Consider the following 12,839-nt stretch of genomic DNA (forward strand, 5'->3'; position numbering starts at 1 on the left):
CCCGGCCTGTTGTTTTTCAGACCCGGCGTACCTACTCTGCGTGAAGGTGGAGTTGGCTGCTAAGGGGATTAGATTTCAAAAATAATATGATTATAATAAAATGGTTTGAGAGGACAGCCTACACTCAATTATTCATATTCTTCTTATTTTTATATCAACATGTTGGCCTTCAGAAACTTTGCCAGCCGAGTTCCATTAAGCAGGTTTTTCTAACATGTATCGTTTGCCGTCTTGTACCGTGTAGATTACTGTAGGCAAAGTTCTGTCAACTGGCGGTCTGTGAATTATCAACCCTTCGAATATACTGTATATCTTGCACAGGTTATGGCAGGGATACTCTGCCAGTGCCGCAGATAAAGTATGTGCATTTTTCTTCTGCAGAGGATTGTGTCGTGAATTGGTCAGAGACATCTGAATATCTAGAGAAAAAATCTTTTGCCCTGGTTGAGGGGTACATGGGGATGTCATGCAGGTTAAAGCCTTTTATTTAAAAACACAAGACGAATCGATGGGACAGGAGGTACATGTACGTCCTGCTACCACAATCGAAGGCCCTTTACACATTACATTCCCACATTGTTTTTTTTCTGCTTTTTCGCTGTTTCTGTAAATTGACAAATTACAAAGAGTACGCATGTGCACTTCATTAGGCATATTTAGCCACGTACAACGTTGAATGTGTACAATTTCCCTAGTTTCAGCATCATTATTAAGATATACATTGTACTTGCAATGAGGGCAATATTGAAGGGATAACAACAGTTTATTTTGATTAAAATGGATTTTCCTGGGGTAAACGACTGTTTTCTCATACTTAGCAATAGTTGATGAATCCGTTCCGACATTCGAAGTGAGTCCCTGTTTTTTTCCTAAAAAGTTTTTTTTTGTTATATTCTTTGGTGGTGATCTGATAAATAATCAATTAGTTAATAAAAAATAATGTAAATTAAGATGTGCGTTCTCCGAGGACTTTAAATTCCAGTTATTTTCTGTTTTGGCACAGGCACTTTCAGAAAGCAGTTTATAGCAGATGACAAGACATAAAGAGAATAAACAATTTATCACAACCATATTTACTATTTATTTTCTTTCACTGTTTCAGATAGCTTATAGTTACAGCATCATACAGATTAAACAAAAGAAATAACTGAGCATTATCAGAAGTAAATTACTTTAATAACAATCTGACTTACTTTAATAACTGTAGTATTGTTTTGATATTTTTATAATCAAGTTGATAATCAAAGCATGCCCCAGTCTGCCAGTATTTCTATATTTGTTGTTTAGGAAAAGTTGCCCGGACCCTGATAGTGTGGCAATGGGAAGATTAATCTAATGGACGGGTACATGTACATGTTGTATTAGTACTAGTACCCATAACACTCAAGACTTTTCACAAGTATAGTAATCATGAAATAAAACAGCTTCACATAATTATACACTGTATAAAGTATGTTTTATTAAACCATGTTATTATGTTCAAATTATTTTAAATAAGGCTACTATAATCAAATTGTATGTTAATTTTGTGTATTACTTCAGCGTCGTCCTTTTAAAACAATGACCTCATGTGTGTGTGTGTGTGTGTGTGTGTGTGTGTGTGTGTGAATCTTATGTTAATTCATGGGTATCTGTTAGTTATAAATAACTTCATCATAACAATCCTGCATAATTAACATATACTGAATGGCATATAACATGTGGAAACTAAATAAAAACAAACAGCCTTCATGCTCATTTTACAAGCTATATTGATAACAACTGTAGACAGAAATAAAATTTAAGTAAAAAAAGAAATTTAATGAAACTCATGCAACACATCTGTTATCATAATATTGAATTAAGAGTATCACAAGCAACAATAGTTTGACACTTGTAAGTCATTAAAAATCAAATATGAATTGTTTTTCTGTAAAAAAAAAAATTACATTATTATATTATACAAGAACCATGTTTTAATGGTATAATGCATTCATCAACTTTCTCAAACCCCTTCAAAGCAGATTTTTCAGTCAGATGAAATAATGTTCATCATAAAATTCTTAATAAAGCCAGTGCAACTAATTGAATACAATTTTCCCTGTGCTTGAAGCACATCAAAGGTAATTTTATATTTAATTCAAGACAAAATACCCAACAAGGATTGTGCAACCCTATTCATATGTAATTATGTAACTATAGAGTTTTGATTAACACATATGTATGATATTACATGTTATAGCTGTGATTCCTGTCCTCTCCCTTGACATCACATATCACTGGATAAAATTATGTTATTTAATGTTATAGCTGTGAGGTGTCTCTGTGACTTTTGTTCTCTTCCCAAACACCACAGATCATTTGCTAAAACTATCATAATGTTAAGATTTATAATTACAGTCTCAATTCTCTTTTCAAGAGACACTGAAGTATATGTACTGCATCAACCTTCCAAGTTCAACTCCTCTAGTAAACCATCAATCAGAATCAGCTTGGCATTTGCGTCTTCCACTTCACTGAAGGTCTGAACAAAGTTTGTGATGTGGAATCTGACGTCATCTATCACTGGGATTGTGTCTGTCTCGTGACGCTCTTTCACGCCCTGGGCATCTTCTGCCACTAGTGAGATGAAGTCTTCTGATTTGACCATCTGGAAAAAATAACACAAATAGAGAATGGGGTTTCAATCTAAGGTGGGTTTCAATTCAATTCTTTACAATTGTCTCAATACTGGTAAAGAGGATTAAAATTGTCTTAGCGAGAAGTGAAATGAGGTGTCAAACTAAGAGAGCATTCACATCGAGAAGAGCCGAGGTCTAGTAAGGCCGAGACCTAAATATGGTGGACCTACATGAAAGGAAGACCATGTAGTCCTTAAATGGTCTCTGGATATGAATGCTCTCTAAGGCGAATATCAAGAACATTATGCATGAAGACAAATCACACAGAACCAGGCTTTTTTAATTGATATCTGCATATTGTACAAGTCGGATACACCCCTTATAAGTAAGGTGTATATAACAACCACTCCTGTTCTGTACTCATGTACTAGTATATCACATGCACTGCCCTGACTTGCTGTGTGTCTATTACAACCAAGACAAGCACATTGTGAAAAAAGAACGAAGTTAGCAGAGATGAGAAAATCACTTCACCATGTTTGGTGATTAGCCATTGTATTCTATCTTAGTGTCACTGGTACAGATGTATATTTACCAATGGCAAGTGAGTCCATAAAATATTGGTATGTAAGACTGCATTCCCACAGATTTAGATCGATCCATTTGGGGATAGATCACCCATGGGGATAGATCGATCTAAAATCTGTGGGAATGCAGTCTAACATTCTGTTTTACCTTGTCGATATTATTAGCAATGTGCTCCGTACACTGATCCTCAAGTCTTGGCAAGTTAAACAGCCGTGCCGTCCTCAATACACTGATGACATTGTCACAACTCAGACAGTTCCCTATGACATTGGAGCACTGCCTCTTCAGGCCAGGCAGCAGGTACATGTCAGCTGTCCACAGGATGTCAAACACATTGCCATCATTTAGCTGCAAAATGACAAAGACATTGTTGTCATTTAGCTGTCGTGTCAAACACATTGTTGTCATTTAGCTGAAATATGCCAAAGACATTGCTGTCATTTAGCTGAAATATGTCAAGCAAACTGTTGTGATTTTACTGAAATATGTCAAACACATTGTTGTCATTTAGCTAAAATTATCAAACATTTTGCTGTGATTTAGCTGCAATATGTCAAATACAATGCTGTCATTTTTTGATGTAAGTTGATATGTGTACTAGTGTTACTCATAATGATGAAATTTAAAGCTGTTCAATTTTTTTCCACTATGTAGATGAAAGCAAACCCCGAAAGCTTTCATCCCAACAACTGGGAATTCATCTGTCACATTGAAGTTATGTGATGATAAGTATCCTGGTAGATGTAGTACATCCCTTGTACCTACCTCACAGGTATCCTGGTAGATGTAGTACATCCCTTGTACCTACCTCACAGGTATCCTGGTAGATGTAGTACATCACTTGTACCTACCTCACAGGTATCCCGGTAGATGTAGCAGAATCACTTGTACCTACCTCACAGGTATCCTGGTAGAGGTAGTACATCCCTTGTACCTACCTCACAGGTATCCTGGTAGAGGTAGTACATCCCTTGTACCTACCTCACAGGTATCCTGGTAGATGTAGTACATCCCTTGTACCTACCTCACAGGTATCCTGGTAGATGTAGTACATCACTTGTACCTACCTCACAGGTATCCCGGTAGATGTAGCACATCACTTGTCCCTACCTCACAGGTATCCCGGTAGATGTAGCACATCCCTTGTACCTACTTCACAGGTATCCTGGTAGATGTAGCACATCACTTGTCCCTACCTCACAGGTATCCTGGTAGATGTAGTACATCCCTTGTACCTACCTCACAGGTATCCTGGTAGATGTAGTACATCACTTGCACAAAGACCTCTTCCTCAACATCATGGAGGGATATGACAGGAATCTGGGGGTCACACAGGGGGTCAGATTGGGGGTCTGTAAGGGTCTCGCTCTCACAGAAGTGGTCTTGTAGCAAGGCTTTGAAGTAATCGCTGCGACCACAGAAGAATGCCTGGAAGGAAATAATATCATTGTAAGTTAGGAATGTCAACAATAATGACAATGAATTGAAAGACAAGTTTTTTAAAAAAAATAGTCACACAGAGCAATAGCAGTTGTATAAAAACAATGACATACTGAAGTAACCTACTCATTCACTTGATCCTGCTCAGTGAGACTTTGGTCTCTTCATCAACGTTAAATTAATGAAGGACCTACTTACTATAGACAACCTGGAGACCATTAAGAGCATGGAAGTGACAAGGTTGTGACCTCCATTTCATCAGTATTAGAATTAATTTTTATTATGTTGATATAATATAACTGTATGAATCAAATCTTTCACTTAAAAAAGAGAATTAGACTTGAAGGAGAACCTATGTAGTTTGTTGCTTGGAAGCTCTAAAAGTTGATTGTTTTTCAGATGTTGTTGTTACCTTTATGACACAATCCATGACATACCTTGTGCACCATATAGTGATGACCCTGTATGGAAAGACAGAGATCTGGGTACGTCAGCAATCTTTCAGAAGGAAATGGGAGTTCACCATCAGCCTGAAAACAATTTTTCAAGATTATACAGAATTATTATATGTATTTAGATCTATATGTAGCTACTGATTTGGAACCTCATCTGCTTCATCTGTCTAACAGTACATGTAGTTGTTTTTATCTGTAGACTTCTGAACACAACAGCTGAACATTAAATCCATCATCAACTACAGGCCTTATAAACAAAATTGCCATTTATAATGTGGATCTGCAGATCTAATCTGGTGATTTCCAATGTGTCTGTGCGTGTGTGTTTTTCCTTAACAAGACATTGGAGATACTGAAGTTTCATTATACATACTGCTTTGTAGTTTTCAGTCATGTGAAAACCACTGTATAAGTATTCACCTCCACTAAATTTTCATTTCATTATCTTACTTTTAAGCAATCTTCACAAACCTATATATTAAGATGTAAAAATTCATGTATTAACATGGGTGACCTTGTCCTTTCTCTCTCTTTTTTAGCCAGAATTGTCTTGATAGACTAGTGCCCCTGAAATGTGTGTGTGTGTGTGTGCATGTGTGTGTGTGTGTGTGTGTGTGTGTGTGTGTGTGTTACTTCATGCGTACATGCATCCATGCACATGTGAGTACACACATACCACTTTCTAGTGTATGTGCATGCATGCCTGGGTTCGTGAATGTGTACGTGCATGTGTGCGTAATGTGTGTGCATACAGCACATGCTTACAATACACATTTCCTGTGGCAGAGCGTGGTCAGCCAGTACACCAAGTTCCATACTTAGAGTATTAGAATTTAGCAACGGCTCGATTACAATCTGGGTCACATTCACTCCAGGCTTGGTAGACTCTAAAAAAAAGAAAATGATCATCATAGATTTTACTCGTAACTGAAAATTCAACAAGGAACTTTAAAAACAAATGACCATTATGGTTATTAGTAATATTACTCCATACTTTCAATGGCCAAAAATTATCAAACTTTCAGATATATAATTTTATAATTGCAAAAATTACATTTCTATACAGCATTTGTGGTGCTTTTACTGCAAAAAAACAAAAAATAGAACTAAAGAGTAGCCTGCTTTTTAATTTTATTGCTACCCTGTACCATTCGTCAGGAATGTTCTAATTATAAGAAATTATGTCTCTAAAAAATCCAGTATCTGTAAAAGTCACAATTATCTGATGTGGCCCCCAATGAAAAGATCAAGTAATTACTGTTAATTACTTATTTCTATCATTTTTTTTTGATCCAATTGTTCTTAAAAGCTAGTTAGCTTCAGGTGAGATAATACATTTTTGTGATTGACTAAAAAACATGTCTTGACATGCTCAAATATTTTAAAAAGAATAATTGAAATCATTCCCTGAGGTTACTCACCAAAACTAACAACCTTCTTTAATTTGTCCTCCATTTCTTCCATTAACTGTTCCAATCTGCACTGCTTTGCCACGCGGAGTATGTCCTCCACTTGGTCTATATGGCATTCTATTTGAGCTGAAACACAACATGGGAGAGTTCAATAAGACATGAGAAAATAAAGGATGCAGCATTACTGTGGTTGGGGCATTTCCTACGGTTTATTCGAGTATGAGAGAAACTGCATTCTTGTAGGATATAACCTTTTGGTGTACTGGTATATGGGCAGGAATCCAACAAAATTGCTGCAGCATTACATCTTATATCATCAGACAATTCTTACTGTAGAAGTCAGAGAGTTGTCAGCCCAGCAGCAGAACACCTCACAGCGGCAGTCCACGGGATGGCCTCTTATGGATTTGAACAATTTTCTTTAAAAATATGACATTTGTTATAAGAATAAAACTTAAAGTCTAGACTAAAAAAAAATATATATATAATAGCTGTTCACCTACCTGTATAGAGATATTGCAACACTGCCTTAAAGGCCCATGGATATACCTAGAAATAAAAAACAATTTTCCAGTGTAGTAATTTTTCCTAACCAAGACGCTGGAGATACTGAAGTTTCATTATACATACTGCTTTGTAGTTTTCATTGCAGTCATCTGAAAACCATAGTATAAGTATTCATCTGCACTAAATTCTCATTTCATTATCTTACTTTTAAACAATCTTCACAAAACAATATAAAAATTCATGTATTAACATGGGTGTCCTTTCTCTCTCTTTTTTACCCAGAACTGTCTTGAGACACTAGTGCCCCTGAAATGGTCTTAATCTGCACTTTCATATCACAAAATGAACTTAGATGGTCTTAATCATTATAGAAATGGTCTTATCATGGACTGACTAATTTTAAGATCAAAAATGATCTTAACCTGGATGATTAAGGCTATTACTGGACTGACTTTTAAGTGGTCAAGCAATTATCTCCCCTCACAATGGGGGATACCTCCCCTTACATTGGGAAAAATGTGTGAGGGGAGACAATATTGCATATTAACTTACCCTAAGTCAGTTCAAAAGTCTTACTCATTGATTAAGACCATGTAAGGTCATTTGTTATCTGAAATTGCAGATAAAGACCATTTTAGGCTTCAGGCTACAAGAATTCACCCTCTCCAGTAATTTATTGAGTGTTATATAGTCAACCTGTTTGCTGCACAGCTATTCCTTATACTTTGTTTTTGGAGTTAAACAAGGTAAATTTCCCACAACATTTACTGAACTCACCAGTGCATGAGTAATGTGGATCTCCTTTCTGTCCTTCCACCTGGTCTTGAAGAGCTCAGCAAAGTATTTTGACCTGGCCGTGAGTATACACCTGTGTGCTGGCAGTGACACGCCATGTACATAGAATACGATGTCTGCATAGAATCCTCTATCTGACAGCCTGATAAATAAGTTAATAATATATCAGTGCAGTCTGACCTGAGAGTAAGAAATGATTTAATAATGTATCAGTGCAGTCAGACCTGAGAGTAAGAAATAATTTAATAATGTTTCAGTGCAGTCAGACCTGAGAGTAAGAAATGATTTAATATTGTATTAGTGCAGTCAGACCTAGAAGATAAATAATCATAGGAGGGGGGGGTTTAAAATCCAAAACTGTACTTAAGGTAGATACTAGGTGACTCCTGATAGTTCTCTTTTATACACAGTATACTCAAAATATATTTAAAACTGTATGGGCATGGAGTAACTACATCCATCTATTGGTCTTTCTTCGTTCAAAATATGCATATAAAATATGGCACTAATTTAGAGTATATTAGTGAGCTTTCTAATACAGAAAAAATAAATAAACCTAATAAACAATTAGAAAATTAGAAAAATAGAAAAAAAGGAATACAAGTCATTATGTTACTAATTGCTTTGAATGTTCTTGATACTTACTTCCTCAGAAATTCATCATATTCATGCCTTCGTATGGTTTTACTACTAATAACTTTGTACTTCTTCAGCAGGTTCCTTATCTCATCTGTCAGAGCACCATAAAGACAGCGCTCACCATCAAATGTGTGTGCTTCACATTTAGCACCTGAAATGTGATTCCACGGTACTTCACATCTTCTGAATAATATATTTTATACCAGTTGTGCATTAAAAAAGGTGTTCCTATAACATTCTGTTCTGCATAAAATATCATTCTGTACTTGAGAAAAAAAAACATATTCAATATATTGTTTTTAATGCACTGACTAGTAATTATAAAAGGTTCATAATTACAGTTTATATCAGTGACAGATTGTGAGATGAAGGGTGAAGTGGGAATGGATGGGGTGCATCTTGCTTTCGCTCCCCCCCCCCCCCATCTCAGTTTTGAAGTGATACGTATTTCTCTAACTACAAGCACAACAAATCAATATTTTACCCCCCAGAAATGAAAATCCCTTTGCAGTGAGGACTCACCATTTTCCAACATATATTTCACCAAATCCTCATGGCCACAGAGGCAAGCATAATATCTGGAACAACACAAAGACATTTTACAATAGCAAAATAATGTAGCATTCTGCAGAAAATTCAAATAGATGTTTTGATGACCATTCACCATGATTATCATTTCAGAGATAATGTATTTTTTGTCACATGACATCTATTTGTATCTAAAACACCATAAATCTTATAAGAAACTGAGTTTTATTTAAAAGCATTTAAATGTAAAGTAAATTCCACTGTGCATAACTTTGTCACAATCCAACTTGTAACTTGCCACAGTTATTTGTCACATGCAAAAAGTAAATTCATTAATATCTCTTCTATATTATATTGGTTTTTCTCTTGCAATATTTTCTTAAAAGAAAACAGGAATCATGCAGTTTATTGTACTCTAGTAGGGGAATTCAACTTTTGGCAATATATATGCTTGTAGCGTTGGCAATAAATTGGTACATATATTCCTAATAATTTGTAGATGTAATTATTATACTTACAATGGAGTACTGTCCCATCTGTCCCTTACATTGAGTTCCATCTCCTTCTGCTCCACAAGATGCCTGTGTCCAAACAGCAAAACACATTATATTAATAAACAAAATCCATCCACTATTACTGTGTATCTTTATCTTTAAGTACAGATTTTCTCTTATTCCATTGAGATACCAGTGGATGCATGTACATGTAAACTGAGATACTAGATATATTTTAATTTTTTTCCAGGATTTTTTTTTACTTGGACTTAAAATATTAAGTACTGACATGTTATCCATCAAAAACCAGTATAGTACATGTACCGGTACTTGTGATAAGATTGACAGCCTCTAGCACATACTGCAGTAAATATATTTCAAAAACCTTTAGTAGTAAACATAGTAACTATATGAGAATAATAGAGAAATAAATAGTTAAATTAGTATATTGTACCAGCACTGGGTGTCTTTGATCTACTAGTACGTAGTACTACTTATACATGTACATCAATTTATATGAACATACAACAATGAACAAAAACTTGCCGAAGAAAGAACAGTTTACAAATAGTTTATAAATATAAGACCTAATGACAAGCTAGAGATCAGCTAGCACGAAAATTCATGCGTTAGCACTCCTATTGACGATTCTGATATGTACACTGTACTGTCTGTGTTACAGCTGTCTGTGTTTGATGGAGTTTTGTAATATTTTTACAGTACTCACTGGACTTTGGCTAGGTCACCCCGTTTACAAGCCTGGAACAGTTCATAGGTGTCCATTATGCACCCGGTGTTATCAACGCTGACACAAAACCCCTGCTGTCTTTGAATTTGATGGGTTTACATTTGCAGTGCTCAGAGCTAGGCCAACATCAACAACGCCAGACATATCTGAGGGCCGCTTATAATTTATCAAATGTAAATATTGGAGATTTTGCAATCAGGATCAACCAGGCGTTTAAATCACATAAAAAAAAGATGCCCTTACTTCATGCGTGGAGTGATGCAGGGAGTATATGAGGCCTGTGCACAGAACTTTTAACTTAAATTAAAATAATGTTGTAAGCGGTATGTTAATTTGAGAGGTCAAGGTCATTTTACGTACTACCAGTTGTAATGACAGCCCCAGGCGCTTCAACTCTGAACTTTGATTTGCGCATATGTACAATATTTTACAACGCACGGGTACATGTACTGCAGTTACAGCCTACAGGGTATTGAGTACATGTAGATCGATGGTTCATTCACACATTAGAAATCACAATACAAAAGACACTCAAAGCTGAATTAAGATGTTCACTTAATTCATGTTTAACAGGTGCGTAAAAAAAAAAAAACAATCAACCTACCGATACACCAAACACTAGGTAAAGTAAGTCCTATTCATTATAATAGCTGGTACATGCACATTTACAGTGTATCGGTAGGTACCCGGCAGTTGATTATAACTTGCTTCTTAGAAACAGGGCTTATATAGGCTATTATATAGTTCATATAATAATTAATTATAATAATAATTATCATTTAGTCCTCTGAGAAGGAAATGACAGTTAGAATACAGGGGCGGATCCAGAGATATTTTCTGACAGTCTTCTAAATTATTTTTGCTGAACCATCCTCCATTTCACCGTCATCCGACAGAAAAAAAAAAAAAAAAGATAACCGTCAGTGTACTGTACAGTAAACTTGAAAATCTGACCGTCTTCCGGAAGACCCAGAAGATGGCCTCAATTAATTTGCCCCTGAAATATGTACTGGTACATGCCTTTAACTGTTTTTTCACTGTTGCTATGCTATCAACTTCTGGTGATTTTCTTTTAACTGTTAATAGCGCTGTCCATATGTAGGCTATAGGCCTAAAGGTGTGAAATCTAAAAAAAAAATGTATAATTTTAGGCAAATTAAATCATTTCACTGTCAGTAGTCAAATAATTTGAGAGTTGGAAAAAGGATATAAACCAATGAGATCTAAGCAGCTCCATCTTATTATCAAAAAAAAAAAAAAAAAAAATTAACGTCGAAGCAATTAAAACAGGATTTCCAACAGTCCTTCAAAGATGAGCTAGGTGGCTGGTCGTTGGGTGCAGTATTTTATTCAAAGAAAGTTTGGTTGCATGCTTCACTGTTCGAGCAACAGGTGTCTGTTCATAGCTATTTAAGTATTAATATATTGCAAGTTGCTTTTACTTATACTTTTTCTTGGCCTTAAAATGTAATAAATGTGCCCCTGTCAGCATAAGTAATACAAATATCTTTTCAACACATAAGAAATAATGTACAGTTGCAAAAAATAGGACAAAGCAATTCTAAGACGAACGTGCAGGTAAGAGAGAGAGAGAGAGATGGAGTGAGATTCTGTGCTAGAGAACATGGTTGCTTGATACACTGATTTCGTCTTTCAGCTAGTGTATGTCCGAACAGGCGCAAACCGTTGTACTGGTAGTTCAAATAGACAGGCACTCATAATCAGCGTTTTTAATTTTATGCTAGTATTCTAGCACGTTGCGTAGAACTTTGGTTTAGTACGTGTAATCTGTTTCAACAAAATCATCACCATCTCCGTGTATTACCTTCAGTCTTATAAGACCAGCCAGTACCTGCTGACAACTAATATTAAGTGTGTATAGGCGTGGGGATTAGGGAGAAGCTGCATTATACCATGAAGTCGAGCTCATTTTTGTTTTCCTCTCTGTGATATACTAGTACTCATTTACATTAAGCCTGGTGGAAAGAGAAAATGTTAAGTGAAATTAACCAGTTTGTCTTTTGCGTTTGATTATATCCCAAAAATTATGTAAACTATAGAGAAATAATGTAGATTGAAATGACGGTGTGAAGTAAAACAGATACATTATTGTATTAGATGAGAGAGAGAGAGGGGGGTGGGGGTGGAGAGAGGGATGGGGGGGGGTTGTGTATCCAGCTCTTGCCTTGTGATTCTCCGATCTAGTTTCCATCACGATTGCTCGGAGTTTGCGAACAAAAGGGAATATTGTTACCCTATATTTTTGCATCTTTTTTATTACTTTTTACAGAACATTAATTTTTGTTTTACTTTTTCATATTGATGTCATTATGCAGATATTGCCAGAAATAGCATAAACTTATTATCTGTTGTGAAAAATTTTAAGTGTAGAATGCTTTCTATTTTACACGGATATTAGAGGCTGTGTTTCTTCGAATGATGAAGGAGAAAGAGAGAATGGGGTGCGTAAAGGCCATCCATTTTACCGTCATTTTACTCGTCTACACAAAGAAGCCTCTCTCAATATCCTCCCCACCCCAATCTGCTAAAAATAGTGACCTTTGCCAGACCCCCTGTGTGGAGCTGAGGAGTTAATGATTTTTTTATCATTATCTCAAAAGCTTGCCGAATAT

At 35.8% G+C, this 12,839-nt stretch overlaps 1 protein-coding gene across 1 annotated transcript; it reads right to left on the minus strand.

The window, feature by feature from the left end:
• Positions 1 to 1,733: 1,733 nt before the first annotated feature.
• LOC106160798 (ankyrin repeat and BTB/POZ domain-containing protein 1) lies at positions 1,734 to 10,375 on the minus strand. The gene is made up of 12 exons (XM_087015900.1): positions 10,186 to 10,375; positions 9,483 to 9,545; positions 8,959 to 9,014; positions 8,443 to 8,587; positions 7,780 to 7,939; positions 6,999 to 7,044; positions 6,505 to 6,621; positions 5,849 to 5,970; positions 5,066 to 5,158; positions 4,428 to 4,616; positions 3,336 to 3,536; positions 1,734 to 2,629 (listed from the first exon to the last, which is right to left on the minus strand). Exons 1-12 carry the CDS (start codon positions 10,239 to 10,241, stop codon positions 2,423 to 2,425), a joined length of 1,455 nt encoding a protein of 484 aa, XP_086872026.1. The 5' UTR covers positions 10,242 to 10,375; the 3' UTR covers positions 1,734 to 2,422.
• Between the last annotated feature and the right edge of the window lie 2,464 nt (positions 10,376 to 12,839).

This window comes from Lingula anatina, chromosome 6 (assembly GCF_051362555.1).
Source record: "Lingula anatina isolate TDL-2025a chromosome 6, LinAna3.0, whole genome shotgun sequence".
In the NCBI taxonomy this organism is placed as follows: Eukaryota; Metazoa; Brachiopoda; class Lingulata; order Lingulida; family Lingulidae; genus Lingula; species Lingula anatina.

Excerpts from the sequence above, each read along its gene's own strand:
- LOC106160798 (XM_087015900.1), bottom strand. The coding sequence starts at position 10,241 with ATGGACACCTATGAACTGTTCCAGGCTTGTAAACGGGGTGACCTAGCC. Across the intron at positions 5,971-6,504 it reads AAAGAAGGTTGTTAGTTTTG|AGTCTACCAAGCCTGGAGTG; the intron begins GTGAGTAACCTC and ends TCTTTTTTTTAG. Across the intron at positions 2,630-3,335 it reads TTGCTAATAATATCGACAAG|ATGGTCAAATCAGAAGACTT; the intron begins GTAAAACAGAAT and ends TATTTTTTCCAG.